Source organism: Canis lupus, chromosome 29 (genome assembly GCF_011100685.1).
Source record: "Canis lupus familiaris isolate Mischka breed German Shepherd chromosome 29, alternate assembly UU_Cfam_GSD_1.0, whole genome shotgun sequence".
Taxonomy (NCBI): Eukaryota; Metazoa; Chordata; class Mammalia; order Carnivora; family Canidae; genus Canis; species Canis lupus.
The window spans coordinates 3,683,992-3,709,518 of NC_049250.1; the positions used below are offsets into that span (position 1 = coordinate 3,683,992).

General features: G+C 35.0%; 1 protein-coding gene across 9 annotated transcripts in view; it reads right to left on the reverse strand.

Moving 5' to 3' along the window:
* The window catches only part of PXDNL (peroxidasin like), a 432,031-nt gene that overhangs the window by 110,326 nt on the left and 296,178 nt on the right, over window positions 1-25,527 (reverse strand). For 6 of the 9 annotated variants that reach the window (XR_005380944.1, XR_005380945.1, XM_038579277.1 and 3 more), the window contains 5 exons: window positions 22,471-22,542; window positions 16,333-16,502; window positions 13,653-13,770; window positions 6,400-6,569; window positions 2,301-2,567 (listed from right to left, as the gene is read on the reverse strand). Coding sequence is in view for 7 of the 9 variants with exons in the window: in XM_038579277.1 (XP_038435205.1) it covers window positions 2,301-2,567; window positions 6,400-6,569; window positions 13,653-13,770; window positions 16,333-16,502; window positions 22,471-22,542 (797 nt within the window). In the remaining 2 variants the exon portion in view is untranslated. Of the gene's footprint in view, window positions 1-2,300; window positions 2,568-6,399; window positions 6,570-13,652; window positions 13,771-16,332; window positions 16,503-22,470; window positions 22,543-25,527 lie in introns of those variants that run through there. The other 3 variants (XM_038579278.1, XM_038579281.1, XM_038579279.1) reach the window with 3 other exon arrangements.

The window sequence follows — 25,527 nt, forward strand, 5'->3', positions numbered from 1 at the left end:
TAAAACTCACAACTATCCAAGTCTGGCATTGTTATATTTCATATGTTCTCATAGAAAATGATATTTTTAATTCAAGACTACCAATCTTACCAAAAAAATAGGAAATACATAAAAGTAAATGATCACTTTACACTTTTTCCTAACAGTAAAATGACCTGTTTGCTAGCTCAGTGAAGAAATTTTGATCTAATGGAGAGAAAACCCAGAAGAGCTAAATATCACAAAAGCAGGTGGTGTAGGCTGGAGGAATTCAACAGGAATAATAAGCTGACATTTCTGGACCTTCTACTTACAATGGTGGTCATCATATCACCTCTGATACTAAAGTCCCATGTGCTTAGATGAAGTGTTCTGGTGGATTTTACAAAACCATGATGCCTCATACAAAAAAGCATTTTTATTTACATCATTGGTAACTATAGCCCTTTCATCTAAGTGCCCCATCCTGTGATTCACACCTTTCGTTGAAACTGTTTCTTTTCCATTTTATCATTTGTTCAGCCAGTCTAGGAAGGAAATTAATTTGTGGGCAATTGTGTTCTTGGCTTAAATGGACATTAAAGGAACTAAAGAAAATTGATAGGACATCTGTTAAGATGACAGAAAAAGGGTACATCTTAAAATATTTAGTCTATGCACTAGGCAAATAAAAGAAGCCTCTTTTGTAAATGTATTGAATGATTAATGGACCATTTCAAGACCAATTAAAAATCTCGACATACAGACCTACAAGTAATCCAACTACACAGTCACAAGGGACAAAAGATAAGCAGATGGCAATTTCAGTGGAAACTGCCTGGTAAAAAGAAATCGTTAGCATATTGTGGTATGAGAAATGAACAGCACCATAAATGTCAGAGTTTGGTTAGACATGAACTGATGCAGATGAAAAAAACAGAAATGCAAACTAAACACAAGAAGCGAAGACACAAAAGTCTAGAACGGCATGAAATAAAGGAACCTGTCAGAGTGTAAATTTGTGATTGGGCCTTATGCTTCTTAATACCAGACATTAAATATAAAATAATGCAAGCAAAAAAGGCCTCAAATACTATTTCTTTGCAAGCATTTCTCAACCCTGACACAAAGAAAGTGTAAAAATAAGGTTTGGGTCCCTTAAAAGTAATTTCCCCCAGGTGTTACCAAATCTTCAAGAAAAAATTTCATTTCTACACCTTTTTAGAGTATAGAAAATGTTTTTCATGGTATTAACATTTCTAGGGGAAACTCAATTTTTTCCTCATACGTATGAATGGAAACAAGGAATTATTGATCTATTTCTATTAAAGAGTTGGTGTTAAGCAAAAGCAATTCAGAAAACATTTATTGAATGTTGAAAACCCAGGATGGATAAAGTACTGTGACTTCCAGGAGGCCAATTCCACTGCTTTCCAGAAGTTCACATTCACAGCCCCAAAGTCGCCCCAAATCCATGTTTCTAACCTGTTTTTGTTCTATTTCCAAGGGTATGGTTTTTTGCTAGATAACATACAAATATGTTAAGTAAAATAATATAACTTCTTAAGTAAATTATAATGTTCATGCTTCCAGGAAGCTCTTAAAATGTATCACTGTAAAATATTGTACTCTTGTCAGCTGATGAAAAATGGTTTGGGATGCAACAGGACTTTTGGCATTGCTCCAAAAAGACTTACATTCCGTGTTTACTACACCTCTAAGCCCACAAGGAGTGTTGAGTGCCTGTGTAAGAACACATGCACACATACCTGAACCCACACTCACAACCACCACAACAGAAAGGGAGGGACAGCCCAGTTAAGAATAAATGCATAGCAGAAAAACACGAGTTCTTTACAACAGGATTACATGCCCATGCATATAAATTAGTTGTGGTGTTCAGAATAATTTTATTACTGCTTTTGTTAGGCAGCCCAGGCCCATAAAAGCCATCAGCATGTTCCCAAGCTATGTCAGTAGACAGCTTGGTAAGTGACTATGAACATAGGGCACAGCATTTTCACTTTCATATCTGAAGTGTCTCTCCTACATCTGTAAAGTATATTGAAGCACAAATATCTTTTGACAGTTTGCTGCCAAATGATTTCATCTCTTTGTTACTCATGGTTGATTATAGCATTTGGATAAAGCCTGAAGTGAAAAAAAATCAAGTTTTAATGTGAAGCAGATTAGTTTTGAAATTTCTATTATGTAAAAAAAAAAAAATGGCAAATACAAAAATCTCTTCGCTAATTTACATGTCATTACTATTTTTATGTTGAAAAATAATTTTCTAAGGGTGGCAGCATGAACATTTCAATCATGACCTCCTGCTCCCATACCTTGTACAATTATGTTTGCTGTAGCTTGAACAGTGCCTTGATTATTGTTGGCATGACAGATAAATTGACCGTGATCCTGCAGGGTGACATTTTTCAAGTATAGTCCTCCAGAAGTAGCCAGGTGCCTGGATCCATCCAAGGCCTCACCATTGCCCCGAGTCCAAGTAACACGGGGGTGTGGGTGGCCTGTGGCCATACATTCCAAAGTTGTGCTGGTGCCAATTAAAACTTCTGTGTCCTGGGGCTGGATTATAAAACTAGGCTTGGCTAAAGTAAAGAGAAAAACAAACAAAATACAACCAGTAGCAGTTAAGAAGGTTTATTATTTTTTTTTACATTGTGGTTTTTAAGTATTTGTTAATTTCAAAATGCCTTTATACTAAAATGTGATGCACATACATTAAATTATCAAATAATAAAATCTAAAACATCGGGATCTTAAATTTAGATTTGACAATAAACATGTAATTTTTTTAACAGACTGCTTCCCTTGAAGCCACGATATATCATAGACACTGCTAGTCCCCACCTATTTTTTTTTAATTTTGGGAGCCAACTGTTCAAATGTTCCCATTGAAAAATATCCCCTTCTCAGGTTCCCTTGCAGTTGAGTGTATCATGGGACACCATTCTGCCAATGGCATGAAGGCACCTGTCACTGGAAAAGAACAGTCCCACTAGTCATTGCTCTTCTTCCTGTTTGCTACTTGGATTTTGGGCATGAGTTTGGGTTACAAGAGCTGACTTGGGACCACGAGGTGAAAATTATGAAGGGGAGAAAAAGGTCTAAAAGAGAAGGACTGAGGAATAGAAAGATATCATTAGATATTAGAGCTTTGGGCTAAGGTGAGTGCTCTGTCCAGATTACTGAACTGCTTGTGGCATATGAACAAATTGTGCCTGTGCACATACAGGCACATACACACACACACACACACACGGTTTTTAAGCCATTTATCATCAAATTTTCTGTCATTTTCAGGCAAATATAATACAAACTGACCCATTAAGTATCTTTGTAAATACAAAATTTAGACTTCCATATGAGGTGTTCCAATCATTGATTCATATAAGTATCATCTTTCTTGGAAATCTCCAACAGAAATTAAAGACTTCCTAGGGTGTTAAAAATGTCTAATTATTGAGTTTAATTTGGGGGGCTCCTTAATTTCTGAGATGAATATACCATTAAGAGTAGAAACAAATTTATTTAATCTAATTAATTCAACAATCTAGATTTATATTTTTAGTTTTATTTCTTTATTCATGAGAGACACACAGAGAGAGGCAGAGTCATAGGCAGAGGGAGAAGCAGGTTCTCTGTGGGGAACCCGATGTGGGACTCGATCCCAGGACCCCAGAATCACAACCTGAGCCAAAGGCAGATGCTCAACCACTGAGCAACCCAGGTGCCCAACAATCAAGATTTAACTTAATTTTAACAATACTGAATGCCTGAAGCTTGATAAAATGTTAAATGCTAAAAAGATATAAAGATGCACAAGATACTCCTTTCCTCTTAAGCTTATGTTTTAGCTATGAGGACAGAAGACATACCACATAGTCTGAAGAACTGCAATATACCTTGGAAATCATTATATTACAGGAAGGTGTAAAGTGCTAGAGAAAAATGGAAAGAACTATTATAGTAATTGAGGTACAAAAGGCAGTGGAAGTTAATCAATGGCAGTGGAAATGAAAAGGAAGATAATCTGAAACATCTTGGAACCAAGTAGCTAGACACTTGATGAAGACAAGATCACAGTGAAAGGCTGAATCTGAAACTTTAGGAAGATATTAATAATATTAATAATATCAGTAGTGATGGCAAACAAAGATGAAGTGCAGGTGAATGTGCTTGACAGACATAAAAAAATTACACATGAAAACGAGGAAGAAGGCAGTAGTGAGATCAATCCAAATCTCAGAAAAGCCCCTGGAAAGTTAAAGCAATAACATCTATGAAATATACATTAGTTATTCAAGTTAAATATTTGGGAATTGCTTTAAAACTCAAGGAGTGCTCAACAGAAGAGGAAGCAATGTGATTAGGGCAGGCCTACTGGATGAAGACCAGGTGGGGAGGGTGTGAGGAAGGCACAGTTGAAGCAGACTGAAGACCTTGGGAAAGGAGGAGAGGACCTTAGGAAAGGATCAGGAGAAAGTGATGCCCCCAAGTCAATGTAGGCGTATTCCTGCATGCAGTGTCCAGCCTGACCCAGGGGGCAAAGTGAATAATGCTGTAAAAGGAGCTAGTGGGTTTGCCAATCAGAAATTGCTGAAGAACTCTGTAAGGAATTCCCATATTCAGTTAAGTGCATTATTTCTGCTGGAGTAACTTTTAGTTCAGGGCTGTCTTCTCTATTCCCTCTGTCACTGCCCTATCCAATGTCACTACTCTCCTCTGCATTATCACCACAGACTGTTGACCTCCTCACCTTACTCTGTCCTCCTGCTTGTCCTCTAAACTGCTGCCTGAGAGATCTTTGTAAAAGAAAAAATCTCATTTTGATCACACTTAGAGTACAGTCATGAATGATTCAACTTATAGCTCACCAAATCTCATGTAATTCCCAATGGCCCTTCATCTGTATCCTCCAGGCAGCCAGAACTTCTGTCTTGAGTGTGCCCTGCTCTGTCTACCTTTACTGCCTTTCCACTATGATAAGGTTTCAATCCTATTTATCTGGCTTTTTTGTACTTCTTGCTTTCAGCTTAGATGTCACTGGTCATGGAAAATCCTTTCTTGAATGAACACAGATCTCCAAGTCTGATCTAAGTGCTCCTCCTCTGTCAGGGGTACGTTGGAGCTGGCTCTAAAGAGTCAGTTATCAAATTTTTGGAATTTTTCAAGCTGGTTGTTAAGCATAGCCATTGCTAAAAATTAAATTACATGAACTTACAATTAAATAAATCTCATTAATATCAAAGATAAATTCTGACATTTACCACTTCTAATTAGTTTGCATTTTACTATTATCCAGGGTCTTGAGATCATTAGCATCTATTGTATCTCCCTGATGGAAATTCTATGCAATGGTGTGCTACTACACAACTTTTCCTAACTCCAAATTCAGTGATGGTATGTCAATCGTTAACAAATACTGTGGATTAGGGTTTTGCCTTCATGCCCCAGAGACGGTTTTTAAACAATTACCAGCAGGGCTCCTGGGTGGCTCCTGGGTGGCATCCAACTCTTGATTTTGGCTCAGTTATGATCAAGCCCCCTGGTGACTTGATCTATACTTAGGGGGGGAATTTACTTGAGAATTCTCTCACTCCCTCTTCCTCTGTCCATTCCACCCACCTCCTGTGCACACACACACATACTCTCTCTCTCTAATAAATATTTCTTAAAAAATAAAAATAAATATTTACCAGCACACAATTATCCTTTATGCTTCTATCCCCTTTCCTTACCCATCATAAAATTTATCATTTTATTGAATTATGGCTATCACCTAATACATTATAGACCTGGTAAGGTGAGACATATTTCTCTATTTCTCACTATTTCCATCACCTTCCTGAAAATGATATTACTAAAAATTTGTCACAGCTACTGTGTCTGGTTTATATAAAACACTGAAATTATGGTAAATAAAGCAAAGCTCCTGGAAAGTTAAAGGAGCACAAGTTATTAACTATATAATCTTCAACAGTTAGCTCAGTGGGCATTCAATAAATATTTGTGAGTGAATTGATTATGAATGAATAATTCAATGATTTGCTAAAAAGGATGATAGTCCTGCCTAGGTATCACTGATTCCATTTGAGGATGGAATCCATTTGAGGATGCTGGATCATGTTCTGAAGAAGCTGGATGGGTAATCAAAAGGAGGATAGCAGTCTTGGGACAGCGCCTATTGTGATTAGAAAAAAATAGAACTAAGGCAGGAAATTAAACTAAAATTCAAGAGAAAAAAACCTCAAGTTTCTGTAAATGATTAGGAAGTGATAGACAACGGCAATTGTTTTACTTTTAAGCAATCCAAAGAAGCAATATAAAGTCATTTTCTAGTGCAAATAACTGATGGAGAACTAATGCATTTACATTAAGTTCAATCAGTAAAATTAAAAAAAAAAAAAAAAGTTGTACCTGGAGGACTGGAGTATCTAAGCATAGCATTCTGTGTCTTAACTTCCCCAGCTGAGTTTCTGGCCATACACTGATATTCACCTTGGTCTGACTCTCGAGTGTTTCGAATCATGAGCGTCCCATCATCAAACAAATTAAGTCGATGATCATCTTCCAAATCCAATGAGTGGCTGGAAACACACATTTTACATACACATTTAATTCCAGTCATATTTAAAATATTAGTAAGACTAAAAATATAGGACCTTAAAAATATCTTCCATGTATATTGATTTTTCAAATTGTCTTCATAATTCAGATAATTTTAATTTATATATTTTTAAAGATTTTATTTATTTATTCATAGAGAGAGGCAGAGACATAGATAGAGGGAGAAGCAGACTCTTTGCTGGGAGTCCAATGTGGGACTCGATCCCAGCACCCCAGGATTACGCTGTAAGCCAAAGGGAGACACTCAACCACTGAGCCACCCAGGCGTCCCCAGATAATTTTAATTTAAATCTTAGTTGTCCCTTCCTATTTCTGAGGTTGTAGCCTACACACAGGTTTCAAGTCAAGACATGATAGAAAGGAAAGAGGTTTAAGTGTCCTGCTTTCCAGGACAGCGTGAATGTAGACACTGAAGCCATTGTCTCCAGTGTGACAGACACTTCAGCACATTGTTTTATCTTTGAATTCCTATTAAAAAAAAGAGAGAGAAATCATCAAATGGTGATATGTGAGTTTTGTATCTCTTCTCTGTGAGTCATTCATTATACATTTATATTTTGTTAAAGAGTAGGAAAAAATTTAGAGTCAAGGCAACGTAACTCAAAGCCTAAGGATAATTATACAACGTGGCATTAAGTAAGCAAAAACCATTTACCCAGTTGCTGGATATTAGGCTCTTTTACCTGAACTGGACCATTTTGGAAATACTAGGAAAATGCTGTTATCAATTTAAATGGAAAAGCACAGTAGTGAAGACTATCATCCAGAAGATTCAGATACTGGTGATTTTTTGGGGTTATCTTTAGCAATAAATGCAAAGCTATTGACACATAAACATATGTCAGAAGTTTCTACAGAATGTTTTTGTTTCACCAGGGTACTTTTTCCCCTTTAAAAATACTGAATAATCATGTGTGAGAAGGAATATAAATGTATGCTTACTACTATGAATGTATTCAAAATAAAAAAAATCCCCCAACACACATTCATCACTTAATAAGCATTTATGAAACACTAACTATATGTCACCCACCAATAACACCCTTTATAGAGGAAAAAGTCCATTGAGAGGATTTCATTTCTCTCTTTTTTTAATTTGTTTGTTTTACAAAGCTAATGCTTCCAAGTAAACATCTGTCTACTAATTTAAAAATGTGTCAACACTGAAGAATAATAACTCCTCTTATTTTCATATATGTAAAAACTAAAGCATGTTAAAGAGATGGAGAAACCATCCTTATTCAGCAATTTTCATCACAAAGGATAAAGAAGCACACAATGGCTATATTTCACATTCTAAAAGAATGTTTCATTCTTTCAGAGTGGAGCAATCTGTTCTTTTTCACCCACTAAAAATGTCAATTTTAAGAACAACTAGTTACTCAATGAGAACTTCAAGTTACTATTTTTGAAGAGATTAGCTTCAGGAAAAACAATATTGTTTTTCAATGGTCAGCAATGCAAGGCATAAGAAACTAGATGCTGGATATTCCCATGAGTATAAACTGCAACAACTACTCAATGTCAGTAACACACAATGAACATCAGAAATCATTTTTTTTAAACTGTACAAATTAAAAAGTCTTATTTAGTATTAAACTAATTATTTTATTTATTTTTTTAAAAGATTTTTTAAAAAATTTTTATTTACTTATGATAGTCACACAGAGAAAGAGAGAGAGAGAGAGAGGCAGAGACACAGGTAGAGGGAGAAGCAGGCTCCATGCACCAGGAGCCTGACGTGGGACTTGATCCCGGGTCTCCAGGATCGCGCCCTGGGCCAAAGGCAGGCGCCAAACCGCTGCGCCACCCAGGGATCCCTAAACTAATTATTTTAAACACAATTCTAAAATCATCTAACCTTGAACCCAATTAAACCTACTTTCAAAGGAATATGCCAGCAATAATGGAATTTCACCTTTTCCAAAGATGATTTAGTTTCCTTAAAATTTGTTCTAGGAACTTCTGAGCTGGTAATAGTGTCATAGAGATTTGAATAGTGATTTGAATAGTGTCATGCTCAGAAAGCATAGAAGCTCTGCACCTCTTCCCACATACCTTGCCCTATGCATATCTTCCATCTGGCTGTCCGTGAGTTATGTCCTTTTATAATAAACTACAATTTAACCCTTCCCAACTCCTTGGAATGATATGATAGACACAGTCCCTTCCTTCATGGAGGTAGAGTCTCGTCAAAGGACAGACTAGTAACAACACAGTATTTGTCTCAGCCTCCATGTGATGCCGAATTCTTGCAAAAGAAAAAGGAGGGAGAAGAGAGAGGAAGAGGAGATAAACAGTTGTGTGCATATATTACACACAGAGAAATAAAGCAAACATGGCGAAAAATTTGTTCTAAAATATCAAAGGTTGGGACGCTTGGGTTGGCTCAGCAGTTGAGCGTCTGCCTTCAGCTCAGGGCATGATCCCGGAGTTCCAGATCGAGTTCCACTTTGGGCTCCCTGCATGGAGCCTGCTTCTACTTCTGCCTGTGTCTCTGCCTCTCTCTCTCTCTCTGTCTTTCACGAATAAATAAAATTTTTAAAAAGTAAATAAATAAAATAAAATATAAAAAGTTACCAAATGTGTACATGAGATCTATCTTCTGGTTAGACAATGCAATGGAATTCACCAATTTTCACTCACTTGATTTAAACCCAACAGCAGCAAAACACACCATAAATTTAAAATACACCATTCCTTTTCTTAGTCATTTCCTTCTTTGTTCCTATCTTCTTCATTATGCTGATAAAAGTTGTTTGCTCATGAATCATGATGTTCCTTCAAAAATTCAAAGCATGTCTTCATGATTCAATATACGTATTGCATTGTCAATTTGATGCAAACCAATAGTAATCATATGTAAAAACACAAAGGTTTTCTTAAGTTGAATTTACCTGTTTTTCTTTCCTTGGAAATACGCCAATAAACATATTTGATTATTAAAGGAAATTCATTGCAGCAAACACTTATTAAGGGTTTTCTAAGAACTAGGCCCTATGGCTAGGTACCAGAAATATAAAGATGAATAAGTTATCATCTCTGCCCACATTTTAAAAATATCTTCCACATAAGAAAGCATATAGTGAGGGATGCCTGAGTGGCTCAGTGGTTGAGTGCCTGCCTTTGGCTCAGGACTTGATCCCAGGACCCTGGGATCAAGTCCTGCATCAGGCTCCCCACAGGGAGCCTGCTTCTCCCTCTGCCTATGTCTTTACCTGTCTCTGTGTGTCTCTCATAAATGACTAAAATCTTAAAAAAAAAAAAGAGAGAGAAAGAGAGAGAGAAGGCATATAGTGAAAAACTATAGGTTAGAATATAGTTGCAAAACTTGCTTATAATCTACTGTAAATATTGTACTAATATTTGCCACAGTTTCCATTTTTTTTTTAATGGCCAAAATTCCCACAGTCTAGAACCTCAACATTAAGAAAGGCATGAATGGTTTATAGTCATGTGATTATCTTGCTCGATATCCAGTGGCACTCAAAGATTATATATTAAAAGCCGAAGTCATTAGCCTTCCAGTCGTTTTGCAATCTTTTCCTATTACACTCCTATGTAAAATCCTTATTCTAACAAATATGATCTATTCTTTTTCCCGAATCCAATCATAATTGATTTCCATCCTGTACTTTTCTCATTCTTTTTCCAGCTGGTATGCTTTTCCTCCTTTTTGAATCCAATCAATCATTTATTAAAAAATTATTTTGATTGTTATTTCTAGGTACTGGTATTCACTTTACTTTCCTTCTGATAAGCCTAAAGAATCTGCAAACATTGACAAATGGTTGATATCTAATTTTATTAAATTATGGTCAAAAAAAGAGGTCTTTATGAAGTTGGTTCTTTGCTATGAGTTGAGATTTTTCTTTCTTTATATGTCATCAATTTTGATAAATATTCCATAGTTACTTGAAACCATAGCAGAGTGTAACTTTTCACGTAGCAGACATATATATTACATATAAAATCAGTCTTCCTATGTTGTTCCTATTAATTTATGTTCTTATTCTAAGAAAATAGTACTAAAATTTCTCCCCATAATTGACTTTATGCCAATTAATCCTGGTAATCCTCTTAATTTTGTTTTATTTTTTGGGTAGCTATTTTGTTAGGTATACAAAGGTTTGTGAACTCATATCCAGGTGAATTGTTGTTTTTATCTATGATCTAATGATATGCAATTATACTTTTCTCAAATTTATTTTGGTTGATATTAATCTTGATATAGACCTTTATTTTGATTAGTCCAACTTTGCTATTATCTGTTTACCATCTAGCTTTTACCTCCCAGTATCATAATGTTTTAGATAAATGTAAGCAGCACATAGCTGAAATTTTTAATCCAATCATAAGGTCTTTAAAAAGGCTATTTAAGTCTGTACATTTATTATTTTTATTAATGTATTTAAGCTTATTTCTTATGAGAAATGTTGTTCATTTTCTCTGTCCTTTGCCTTTCCTTTACCTTAATTCTACCTCTCCATTCCTTTTGTTGGTTGGTCTAGTTTTCTTTAATCCCTCTTTCTCTTCTCTTAGTATGAAAGTTGTATTCTCTTCCTGTTTCTTAGTATTTTACCATAATTTTTAACAAGTCTTCTTGACTTCTCAAAATCTCAAAGAGTCATTATCATTCTACACTTCAAAGCTGAGGCATGGAAAATGATTTAATTATGTCCTTTCTCCATACAATATTTTTGTTAGTATCACCTAACTTCTCTCTTACTTACTTCTTCTCTTACTTCTCTCTTACAGTTGGTCAATACTTTAATAATCTGTTTATTCTTATTTATCAACATATTTAAAAACACTTTGTTTTCACTTTTGTTTCTTGCATAGCACATCTTCCTTATTTGTAATACTTTCGGCAAATATTCCTAAGTAAGGCTCAACTCTTTGAAAATGTCTTTAATATGCTTGTCAGATAATTTAGCTGACTAAGACTGAAGGAAACTAGATTTTTTCCCCTTTAATAAGCTAAATATATGCCATTACCTTCTAGTGTGTAAAGTTAATTGTCCTTGTAACTTCTATGCATTTGAGGATAATCTGAAAATTATCTTGGAATGAAAGATTTTATCTCTTCCAATTTTCTGATCATAATGCACCAAGTATAGATTTCTTTTTTAAGCTCTGGTTGGGATCAGTACAATTCTTAATCTGAAATTTCATGATTTTTTTTTTAAATTTTTGGAAGAGTTCTCATAATTCTCTCTCTCTCTCTCTCTCTCTCTCTCTCTCTCTTTCCTTATTACTTCTCTAAACATTCTCTCTAGCTCACTATTTTTAACTTTTCTTTCTGGAATTCCCAGTGGATATGTCCTGGACCTGTGGATTATAATTTCCATGCTTCTTAACCATCCTAACAGCTAATTTATTTCAATGAACATACCTTCTAATTTTCTAATTCTACCATTGCTTGTGTCTAATCAGTTCTTAACCCATTGCTCTATGGACTCTAAAGTCAGGATAGAGGTTATTTCCAGGGGAGGAAATCAGGACAGTGTTAAGGAAAGAACACCTAGCTAGCTTTTAATGAATTGGTAGTATTATTTTCTTAGCCTAGTTTAGTTAAATAGATGTGTGTTTCAAATTATCTGCTGTACTATACATTTCATGTACTTTCAGTACATATATGATCTTTTTATAAAAAAAATACTTGATAAGTAAGCTAAGATTTGTTAATATTAAGCATTTCTTTGCATAAATTCTTCCCTTTCATCTCTATTTTTTTCTATATGAAAATGTTAATACTATAACAGAAATTTCTACTTATAATTTACCTTTCCTTCATTTTATTCCTTCTTTTTCAATTTCTTTGTTTCCTTTAAATGAATCTTAACTTCTTTAGTCACCATATTTAAAACCCTTATGTCATACATTCCATCAGGCAATATGATTTTTTATTTATCCCTTTCTGAATACTAGTCAGTACCTTTATAACCCTGAACACATAATGTCTGAATTTAAACTGTTAAGAAGGCAGAGCAAGCAGTTTGAAGACATTACAAGCAGCAATTTCTATTTCTCAAGTACCCTTGAACAATCTCCAGATGGAAATAAATTGAAGTCTTCTATCAATTGAAGTCTTTCTCCTGGGCCAGATTCCAGATTTAATAGTATTCATAATTGCCTTCTTTCCAAGCTATTTTTAACCTGTACTTATTAGTTTTTTACTAGAATTAAAAACACATTTTACAGACATGTCTGGGTTTCTTACTATAATTACAAATATAAATTATATACAAAAAGACACAAACTATATCAGAATATTTTATCAAGAAAAGCATAAACATTTAATTATACACATGACAGAAAACAATCAGTGATATCTTGTGCAAGCATGGAAGAGACACATGCAAACCATACGAGGTACCAGTAATGTAATTAATGATAATATAATTGTCCAAGTGCTATAATTGAATTGTGTTAAGTATATAATTCATTCTATGTATCTATTTCATATTACTTTCCAACTCCTTTTTTTTTACTTTGACTTTAACTTTTTATGTTTCTTATTACTATTCAACTTTATGTTCACAGGCTTTTAGACTCATAGTACCATGTTTTATCAAATATTGCAATAAGAATAAAATAAATGACTAGTATTTTAAATAATCTTGCATATCCTTTATTGTCAATTCACTTACATAATGTTATACTGATTTACTATGTAAAATTTGCAACATCAAATGTAAAAACCAGTTTGAAACTAAAATAATTAAGATGAGGTTATATCTAATTATGTTCAGATTTTAAAACATACTATTTTGTTACTATCTAAATATTTCCTTCTAGAAATAATACAAGATTCCTTTATTCAATTTTACAATCATTGTTATCTGGAAATATACAATTTTAAGAAGTCTTCCAGATACTTTGGACAAGTCAAAAGATGAAATTTAAAAGACATTTTTATGAAATGTCCAGAAATACTGGCAATTTTGGAACTTTCATCTCTAAATAAACTAGTTGAAGAAAGATAAATGGATTAATGAAATTGGAAGAGAATCCAACACATGCTCATGCTCAGTATTTACTTGTTATGTATCCAAATAATCTCTGGTTTGGGATTTCCTTCAGCCCGGCAGGTAAAGTAGACAGTATTCCCTGATGTTACCTCCACATCCTGGGGCTCATAAGTAATTCGAGGACTCTCTGTAATAGAAGAATTATTGGTATGCTTTTAAAGATCCAAAATTTATGGTATTCTAAGATACTATTGGCAAAGGACTACAGATAATTTTAATTTCCTTCTACATTAAAGTTTTACAGATTCTACTGCATTTTCCCAGTAATATACCAGTTTAGATGTTAGACATATACTTAACAAAAGTTTAGAAGTTTGAAAGATTGGGCAGCCCCAGTGCCTTAGCGGTTTAGCGCTGCCTTCAGCCCAGGGCCTGATCCTGGAGACCCAGGATCGAGTCCCACGTTGGGCTTCCTGCATGGAGCCTGCTTCTCCCTCTGCCTCTCTCTCTCTCTCTCTCTTTCTCTCTCTCTGTCTCTGGGTGTCTCTAATAAATAAAATCTAAAAAAAAAAAAAAAAAAAAGAAGAAGAAGTTTGAAAGATTCACTGCATAAAGAAATTTCCAATGAAGTAAGTTAAACACATTTCCCTGTGCTTTTATTTCTAGTAGTTCAATACAACTATATTTAGAAGGAGTTTGATATTATGGGTCAATATTTCAAGCCAAGTACTTCAGTTGAGCTTGCAATTTTGCAGGCACTCTTCTAGACAATTAGCCATCTAACTACCTACTTTATGCAATTTATAAGAATTTGTATGCCTAGGCCTCAAACCTGGTTGAGCAAATTATGTATTAATATAAATGAATGTTTCCATTCTCAAATAATAATTAGTGGTAAAACACAGAAACATTTAAATTATTTTAATATGGGAGTGGATGATTTATTTTTAATCAGATAATATTGAATTTATAGAGAACAATGTAAAAAGGGGAATTTTGCCTGTCTATAGCAAACTTAATATAATTTTTAATTATCTTTCTAAATGATAAAAACTCTTCTTTTTATAAATGTATCATGTGAGACTTCCAATCATTAACAAATTTAACATGTCTGAGGAATGTTACATGGATCTCTATCAATCTTAACCACCTCATTGAAAGTCCATATGAACAACATCTTGGCCTTACTCTTTTTTTCAAAAAATGGTTTGATTCATTTATATATTTTTAAAAAAATAATGCAGCATTACAGTGTGTCAGGCACAGTGCTGAGACAGTGATGAAACAGTGATCAAAACAAAGTCTCTACTCATGGGCTTACAGTTTCATTGAAGCAACTGAAATTAAACAAACACAAAAATGTATAATAATATAATAAATGCCAAGAAAAATAAATGATGATTTGACAGATTGTAAAAGGGACTTGATGCTGAGTGTGTAGTAGGGAGACGGTGGGTAGAGAGTGAAATTAAATAAAACCTTTCCAAGTAATTAATATTTAAGAAGAGGGCTCTTAAAAGAAGAGTTGCAAGAAGGATATTGTTGTAAATAGCATGTAGTCAGTCCTTGAGTTGGAGAAAAGCTTAAGAATTTCTAGGAACTGAAAGAACATAGAGATGGCTAAACATCACTGAGCAGATGCACGGGCAGAATGAATCAAGGTTACAGAGTAGCCAGGAATTATAACATATAGGAAGTGTGACCTTGTAAATGATTTGGTGTTTCATTTTAAGGTGTGGGAAGCTATAAATGAGTGATAGCAATAAGAATTATGTAATCAGATCTGTGTTTTAAAATATCTCCCCAAATATAATAGATTAGAGGTGAAGAAAATGAAAGCTGGGACAGCAGTTATGTTCTGTGTTCCTGGCAAACTTGACTATGACATAAATTGCAAGTTGGTAGTAAGAATGGAAGGTATGGACAAATCCAACTTATTTGGAAATAAAGACCAAGGCACTTTGTCTTAATCTGGATGGAATTAAATTATATTAATATAATTTTCCAAATGTACTGCTTAAAGGAATTAAAAAATTGGCCTCAAGTGAATGAGACATTAGAAAGCAAATTTCTGCTGTAAGCTATCACCTGAGTAAATTTTCAAGGAGCCCAATTATCACACACGTGCACACGTATGTATGTATATTCATTTTTTCGTATTTAAAGCTATATATAAAAATAGATTAGATAGATATAAAGGTAGATATTCTTTTATTTATATTGAAAGCTTGCAGTGAGAACCAAATAATTTCTAAGAAGTGATGATTGGATTTTCAATTAAAGCCTGATAGAATTATTAAAGCTGTCAGAATATGAACTATGCTTGTCAAATTGAAAGTTTGCATTACTATTATGAATATTAATAATTATATGATCTAAAGTTGAAAAACTTCAATTATTGATTATTAGCACTTAAGTAATACTGGTATAAGTGGAACCTTTAATGCTGGTAACAGTGTCCTGTGACCTTGTTGAAAAATAGTTTTCCTTATTGTTTCTCCTTTGAAATTTGGAAGTTGGATTAAAGGATCCTCAAGGACCGTCCCAGCTCTGGTTATGATGTTGATAAAAACTTCCTTAAATAAAAATGCAGATGATGAAAAGGAAATTGGCCATACTTTTAACTAAAACCCCTGGTAACATTTTCTGATATTACGCTCTTCCAAATGCAACATCATATAACAAACATTTATAGAAAGGGAACAAAGAAAAGACATTCCATTTTACACACAGAGAGAAAATTGCATACCACAGTTGAATTCTTCTACTGTTAACGAAGCGATGGAGCGTCCTTGGAGCCTTCGGGGATACTCGCATGTAGCAGCAGCCTGAATTTGGCCATTTCGGGCATAGCCTTGCATAAGTTCCCCCAGCCACATTAAATCACAGTCACAAACTAGAGCATTGGAATCCAGACGCCTAGGCATGTAGGCAAGAATTACAACTGTTGAAAGGGACTGTTAATTTTTTTAAAATCTTCTGAATTAAAATTTTTAACTTCCTCTAATGTACCTTCTCAGTCACATTTTTGACTCGAAGATTTCTAGTTACAAATTAACAGATTGAAACACATGCTTACCTGCTTGCATTTCTTGAACAAAAATAGATATATTTTCGTATTAGCAATATTTTTGGAAAGTACTTTGAGATTCAAAAAGTGATTTTTACTTAACATGCATATTATTTGATTTAAAAAACTGTAAGATAAAATGAGTATTGTTTTAGAGAAGACTAAGAATTAAAACTATACATACTGAAATATTATAGTTCTTTTACATGTTAAGAACAAAGTATTTATATTTGGTGGTGTTCTTTTTAAACTTTTTCATCGATATTACTTACTAGAGGCTTTATTACCCAAAGGAAGCCTATAAATGCACTGTGTATAATTTGGGCAGCTGCCCAAGATGACTTGCTCTTTTCTCTTATAAACCACCTTGACATCAGTATAGATAGGTATGTGTTCCTTTGTGTTTTCAATTTTCCCTAGAAATTAGAGGCAGGGTTTTTTGAAGTTTCTTTCTTGTGTGTGCTAAAAGGCCTGGCTATCACTGGAAATGATGCCATTTTAAAAAGATCCACATCTGGAAGTGACTCTTAGAGGCTGTGATGGGTAGGCCCTTCATATTTTTTTGTGATATTTCCTAATCTATGACCAGGAGTTCCTCACTTTTGCTAAATTCTACTACATTTTCCTAATCCTCTCTAGCACTTTTTTCTCACAAAATAAAATTAATAGATAGCCAAAGAGATTATAGTGTATACCTCCATTCTTGCCAAAAGATGCATAGCAAAAGGGCACAGAAATGATAAATTATCTCTTTTATCCATCCCAAAGGTTAAAGGGCAGCATTAGCTAAATGAAATCTGCAAGAGTGTCTACAGCAGTAATCAGGTCACACTCTACACAAGGGAATTCCAGGGATGAAATGATAATATGAATATATTTATGATAGTGACAAGGGTTACATTGTTCACATTTTATTGTAATAATAATGCCTAATATTATTTTTAAACAGAAGTTAAAAATGCTGCAATTTTTTAATGATTGTATGAAATGTCTTTAAAAATCATTTGGGAAACAAAAAATCTTAGCTGCTTTAGCTTAGAAGCCCATATTAATATCAAGTTACTGGAACAGTTTTTAAAAGTAAAAGTAAACAAGTAAAAATCTAAAAGTAAACAAAAAAATCATGTTTTCTCTAGATTTACATAATAATTCCAGAAAACTGTAATTTTTAAAATAAGTTTAAAAAAATTAATGTCTGATAATTTTGCAAAGTATACTGTAGATGTTTAGTGCATGAGATTGTTATAATATGCTTAAATTGCATTACACTAAAAACAGTAGTTATATTTAGCAGCATTAAACTGTTAAATTAAGGGGGGAAATCTCATACTCATTAAAAAGTTGCTGAATGATATGGATTTTATTTGTTTAATGCTTCCATCAAGACTTCACATGAAACTGAGAATATAAAACCATAACTGAAATGGAGACTATTTTCAGCCTTGTCTGAAGTGATGTATAAGAGGTAACAGTTAACTAGTGCTTGTTCAGCAAGGTATTGGTTTCAGTATCCTGGCTGTTCCTTGTGACTGACTAATTCACTGTATCAGCTACTTTGCTAAAAAAACATCTATCTCAAAATTAAGGAGTCCAAAGTTCATTCTGATTTATGTTTTGAGTTTATTGCCTGGTAAGTTTATCAAAAGCAGTTTGTTGTTAAATATTAAGGTATAGATTCTCCCATTAGTATCACCATGAGATTCTAAGTGAACAAAAGCCAGGACACCAACATAACTCCCTTGGGAACATCATAGTCATGAGACCCTAACAGTCTGGAATTTCCACTTCCCTGACATCACCATTGCTTACATATCAGTTCTCCATTAATCAGTGCTCCATGCTTTCCCATATGTATCCTCATGCTTATGTGGTTTAGCAACATTTAAGCATAAGATTTAATTTCTTCTTTATATGACCATTGACTTCAATTAAAATATTCATCCATAGCAGGGATACAAAACATGAATAAAACAACTACAGGATTTTTTTTTCACTTGCCACTTAAAAACCTCCTTTATGCTTGAAATAATATATAGTACTAGAACTATTTTTTTTTTTTTTCACAAAAATCTATTTGGGGAGACTTTATAAATAGAGTGCTTCCAAATTCATACTGGGAAAGCATTCTTTGAAACATTGCCTATAATTTAAAGCCATAAATTTTGAGAAATAAAAAGCTATCCAGTAAAGCAATAATAAAGGTGGGTTTTACTAGACCATACGTATTAGTAATATACTATGCTTAAAATCATTGCTATTTTACTGTTCTCTATTTTGAAAGTTCTCTTACATCAAATGTGACACCAGATACCCTAAATAAAAGACAACTGCCTTTTGATAGTATTCATTCAAGAATCACAACCCTCAAATAATTATCCACTTTGTCCTGCCCACTGCTCAGTTTACAATTTCAAAGGGGGAAAAAAGCATGGGGTAAATTCATATTCAAATCTTTCTATTTGAAAATACAGTAATATATCACTTGTACCTGTATAATCCCTTTCACCTAAAGATCCAAAAGCACTTTTTAAAAAGCATTTCATCAATTGTTTCAGAACTCTTGGAAGGAGTATGGTTGTCATGAGTTAGAAATGATATGGTCCAGGTGGGGAAACTACTTTCAGGGGTCACACGCAGCTCCCAAGGTGATAGGGCAGATGTGATTCACACAGGTTTCTTGAACATCTAGGTGCAACCAGCAAAGTGACCCTCCCCTAGTTGTTGAGAGACTTCATTGTGGAAGATGGAATTTATTTGATGATAGGTGCAGCTCATTTACTAGCCCTCAGTCACTTTCCTATATACTGATTTTCATGTCTAAATTACAGCCTGGTCAGGCACATGTTTCAGGATTTGGAATAACTAGGTGCCAGTGCTCGCCATCTGAGACTGACTAAGAACTCACGAATCTTGGAAGAGTTTACTGAAATCATCTATGTATCAGTTTATCATGGCCATAAGTGATCAGTGTACCATCTATGAAAACAGACACTCCATCAACACAACATACAACATTATCTTAAAAGTGGCTTAAAATATTTGAAGTCTATATAGTACATGCATATAAGATACATACTGGCATATCACTGTAAGTAGGATCTCGCTCTGCTCCTTTATTAGTGTTTATTTCTCTGTGTGTGTTCCAGCAATGGAGTGAATGCTGTTTCATTAAATGTAAGAGGTTAGAAAAAAAAAGATGCTACTAAAATTTAACAAGAAAGAATAATAGAAAGAGATTAGAAAAACAAACAGGGGATCCCTGGGTAGCCTTGCAGTTGGCGCATGCCTTCTGCCCAGGGTGTGATCCTAGAGTCCCGGGAGCAGGGCCTGCACCAGGCTTCCTGCATGGAGCCTGCTTCTCCCTCTGCCTGTGTCTCTGCCTCTCTCTCTGTCTGTGTGTCTCTCATGAATAGATAAATAAAAATCTTGAAGAAAAAAAAAAAAAAACAAACAAGAGATTTAGCATTTTAAGACTTTCTGAGAGTCCTAGAAGTCAAGAATGATACCCAGATAGAAATTTATGTAGAAAAGAAACATTTAATGGGAATTATAATTGTAAATATACAGTGACTCTAACCATAACTGATAAAACAAATCCAACAAAAGAGAAAGAGGGTAAGTAAAATACTATTCCTCCTACTACCAAAATAAAGCATCCTATGACCTGGTTACAAAATACATTGATATTTTTCGTTTTCCAAAAATAACTAAAGAATGTTAAGACAATAATAAGATACAATTACACATCTGTTGGAATGGCCAAAATGCAGGACACTGACAACACTAAATGTCAGTGAGGGCGTGGAGCAACAGAGCTGTCATTCATTGCTGGTAGAACCACAAAACGGTGCAGCCACTTTGAAGGACAGTTTGGCAATTTCTTACAAAACTTACTAAATACACTTTAGCCGTGACACCCAGCAATCATGCTTTTTTGTATTTACCCAAAGGAAGTGCAACTTATGTCCATTCAAAAACCTACACATGGATGCTTATAGCAGCTTTATAATTGCCAAAATTCGGAAGCAAGCAAATGTCCTTCAATAGGTGAATGGATAAAGAAACTGATATGTGCAGACAATGGAATATTATTCAACACTTAAAAGAAATTAGCTAGTAAGCCATGAAAAGGCATGGAAGAATCTTAAATGCCTATTACTAAATGAAAGAAACTAATCTGAAAAGGCTGCAAACCCTATGATTCCAACCATATGACCCTAGAGAAAAGACAAAACTATGGAGATGGTAAAAGACGGGCCTTAGGGGCAGGATGGGATGAATAGGTGGAACACAGAGGACTTTAAGGGCAGTGAGAATATTCCATGTTACATTAGAGTGATGATATATGTCATTATACATTGGTCTGAACCCATACAATGTACAATACCAAAAGTGAACCCTAAGATAAACTGTGGACTTCGGGTGATTATAGGGTATGAATTTTAACAAATGTACAAATTCCTTTGGGTTCCATTCTGTGAACCCAAAACTGCTCTAAAAGATAGTCTATTTTTTAAAGATTATTTACTTATTTATTCATGAGAGACAGAGAGAAAGAGAGAAAGGCAGAGACAGAGGCAGAGGGTGAAGCAAGCTCCATGCAGGGAGCCCAATGTGGGACTCAATCCCCAAGACTCCCTGGGCCAAAGGCAGGTGCTAAACCACTGAGCCACCCAGGGATCCCCTAAAAGATAGTCTATTATTACAACAAACAGGAATCAGTGTGCATACCATTCCAAATGGCTGTAGTGAAACCAGTTCTGAGAAGCCAGAAAATTTTGACAGAAAAAGAGAATCATCAAACAAGTGTGGGTCCAAGCATAAAGAGCCCAACCCAAGGAGAAAAGGCAGGAATGCAGTGTCTTCTGTGTGAAGTGCCATGAAAGCAGACAGACAATATACACTTGACAAAATGGACTGCAGCTGGATAAGCAGTCCTCCTGATTATTCATGATCTTTGAAATGCAATGATTCCAAGCATTATTTCCAGCACGAGTTAAACACAAAATCATTTCCCCCAGTGTTCAAAATCTATCTAAGCTTCACATTTCCTAGCCCATTGACCTGGACCTGGGCATATCACACCAGAAAGACATCAGCAACAACGAGCCTTCAAAGGCAACTGAGAGATACACTTTTGTGATTTTTCCACTCTGTACCCTCCAACTAGCACTAGGAAGCAGGGCATTGGGTTTTTATCTGATAACTGGAACTAACTGAGGGGAAAAAAAAACAACAACAACAACAACCCTAAATCCATCAACAATGCAGAAGCATACCCAGAGATCGAGGTGAAGAGACAGATCAGGGTAAAGGAGAGTGATTCACGCAGGCAGAAAGAAAAGCAAGGTGGCTGGAGGCTCAAACAGGATTGGGAGGTTCACTCTGAATTGTTTAGTGTAGGAAGAAATGAACAGTACCAGTAACCAACCATATGTGCAATGAGGGAAAACTTCTGAAGCCTGGACAGGGGAGTTAGACTTTCTTTGGAACTTCTCACATCTCTTTTTAAATAAAAGCTCAAGGAAAAGGAAGTCTTGGGAGTCTTTAGATTTGGCCAGCAAGGAAATTACTGAGAACCGGGGAAACTTCTATCTTCAAAATTCCTTTTGAATGCTACTTCTAAGAGAATACATAAAAGCTCAGTAGACTGCGTCCTCTATCACTCTGCAGTTAACGAAACTGTTTTCTCCCTTACACGCTGGAATTGCAATGATCTTTCATGGCCAAAGGAGACAAAGGCAAATCATTGCTTGGGATTTATTGATTTGGGGGGAAATTATAAGGTTTTGTGTTTGAGCACTTGCTTTCACTTACAGTCTCTTTAATGAATCCAGATGAGAAAAGCTCCCAGCAGGGATTTTAGATAATTTGTTGTTATGCAAAAACCTGAAAAACAAAAGATAACTTTGAATCAAAACACAGTAATGATGCTTTGGGGAGACTTTTTAAAAAATCGAATTGTGAATCCAAATACTTTTTTTTTATGATTTTATTATTGTTTGATAGGAAAAACATAGAGAGAGAGTAAGAGGGAGAAGCAGAATCCCTGCTGAACAGAGGGCCCCATGTAAGACTCAATCCCAGGACCCTGCGATTGTGACCTGAGCCTAATTAAGGCAGATGCTTAACCAGTTGAGCCACCTAGGCACCCTAAATCCAAATACATTTTTAAAAATATTTCAGTGAGAAAGGGCAAACACAAAATTGTCATTTGTGCAAGTACAGTTTTAAAGACTTACCTGCATGTATTTTCTCATCCATGGTTCTTGAATTTTTTTGTTTTATTTAGTTAGAGATTACAAATACTAAAGAGGGAAATCACAAAAATAACCTTTAAACACATAGGAAATCAAGGTAGAGAATGAATTCATCAAAAAGAATGGCAAAATAATGTATGACTGCAGCAGCTTGCAAGAGAACCATGATTAACTGGATCCCGGGCTTGGCAGCCCTTTGTCTACTTCCACTTACTGGCCAGCAGCAGTTTGCTAAACTACAGTTCCATTTGGTGCTGCTGCGGTCCCTGGATCAGCCAGCCATTTGCCTGTTCCCTTTCAAATGTTCCCATGGCTTCCACCACCAGAGGCAAGGGAGGAGGCCCAGGCCACAGCATTTCCACCCCTCCTTCCACCTTGTCTGTCCTGCACTGGTTTGGGTTCCCTGAATGCTGGCCTGCCCATACTACTTCTTCCCACTGACTAGCAAATCACCAGCAAGGGTCCATCTGCTCACTAGCACCACTGAAAGCACATTCAACAAAGAGCATATGTATGAAGAGAGGATAAAACAGTAGTCTACAAAACAGAGGAAAGCGCCACACCATTTATTTCTAGAGACAGAGAAATGGGCATAAATAATCGAATGTTGTATAGAAAACGTTAGCAATTAGCTACTTCCAGCCTCCCTCTGAATCTTACTTCACGAACAGTGCCCGGTCTCAAAATTAAATAAGATCATCTGACCATGTTTTCCTAGCAGTGTATGTTTTTAGCTTAATTTTAAGTATTTTATCTATTAGGGATTAAAGTAACAGGGTGTCAGCAGGAGTCGAAATAATTTTATGGCTTTGGAATTTTATGCATATCTTGAGTAGATAAAAATTTTTTCCTGATCCTCACTCTTTTAGTTCCTTAGTCTCATCTTCCCCTACCCGACCCAATTCACCAAACTCAGAAGCAATGACTAGGGAAGAAACAGTGAACAGTTAGGTTAAGATGGGTGTGGAGATAGAAGTCACACAGTAATTCTCATTTCTCACAAGCTCTGACTCGTATCCATATCTCGGGAGATACTGGAATAGAATTTAATGGAGAAGTAGCTTGTAGTCCATTGCAGCTGAACCTTAGGAAAGCCACATAATTTAGACAACTTATGTGTTTTTTTGTTGGACTACAAGCTCATTTCACTATTTTACAACTAGTAGAGTCTAGTGTGATAGCAACAGTAAAAAGGCTGCTGATCATTCTCTTAACATATTTAAAAGGCTGGAAATGGCATCAATAATCAGATATTGAAAGATATACCTATTTTCCAAGCCAAGTAGACCAGAATTAATTAACAGGCAAAACAAATCAACAAAAAAGCATAATAACAATTTCATAATCACAGATTTTGAAGGTATGTAAATATCAAAAATTTTCCTTTATTTTGTGCAATGACAAAATGTCCAAATTAATGTTATTTTAACATTAGTTTATGCCATACATATTATTGGGGTTCCCAAATCAGATTCGATTGCTACTTGCTATTTCTATAACTATTTGTTTTCAAGTAGATTACTCTCTCTAAACCTCAGTTCCCTTATCTATGAAATGAACTTATTATGATAATAGTTATTATTATTTCTCTCTTAGATTACTATGTCAGTGAGAGTATTAAAACAGTAGTAGTATTTCAGCAGTACTGTTCAGCAGGGGTGCAAAAATGTGTGCCTGTGCTTTCTTTTTTCTTTCTTCTTTCTAACTTCCCTGAAGTTAATCTTCAAAGTGCCTCTGCAAACTATTTGTTGAGTTCTGCTTATAGAAGTACCACTTTGATTGCTTTACTCCCAATAAGATCTCAAAAACACTTCTTCTTGTATTGGAAAGTTCATATAATAATTATTTGCTACTAATATTTTATGTCAAACTTGGTTAAAAAAATAACAGTATCCATTGCACTGAGATTTATACAAAGACTGATCTCCTTCCTGTGACAGAAATACACATGTTATCAAACAAGCCAAGCCACGAATGAGTTTTTTCAACATCAACGTTCTGAGGAGAGAAAAGTGTATCTTCTGCCTGAAACTTAGATTAGTATTTCAAGATATAGCCACTGGAAATCCAAGAGACTTCTAAGAAGTAGAGAAAACTTCATATTCAGGTCCTATACTTTGAAAAAGCTTCTTGAAGAACCTTGGCTACAGTGAGATTTATGCCTGGTAAAGAAGACAGTTTCCAGGCTGGTTGACTCAATGTCAGTCCCTGAGGCTCCATAAAGCATCCAGTGTGATGCTGTTTCAAGCTGGTATTCTCCGCAAACCAATAAAACCAAATGTATTCTTAGTAACCATGAATGTTCTTTATAAGGAAGGCTTTCTTTCCACATTCTAGTATTTTAGACAGAGAAATCTGCAGTTTTCCCACCCAACTGTCAAGACTAAAATTCTCTCTAGTGGGAAATTTTGGAAGAGAACAGACATACCTACAAGGGAAAAGGAGAAACTTAGACCCCCAACCCCATATTTTCAAATATAAATACCAATAATCACAAAGTATAGGAGCTTAATCAGAACCAAAAAAATGGCAAGTAATGACCAAGACAAAACAAAGAAAAACCAACACCAGAAGAAGCAGGAGAATTCAAAGAACTAAAAAAAGAGAAATATAA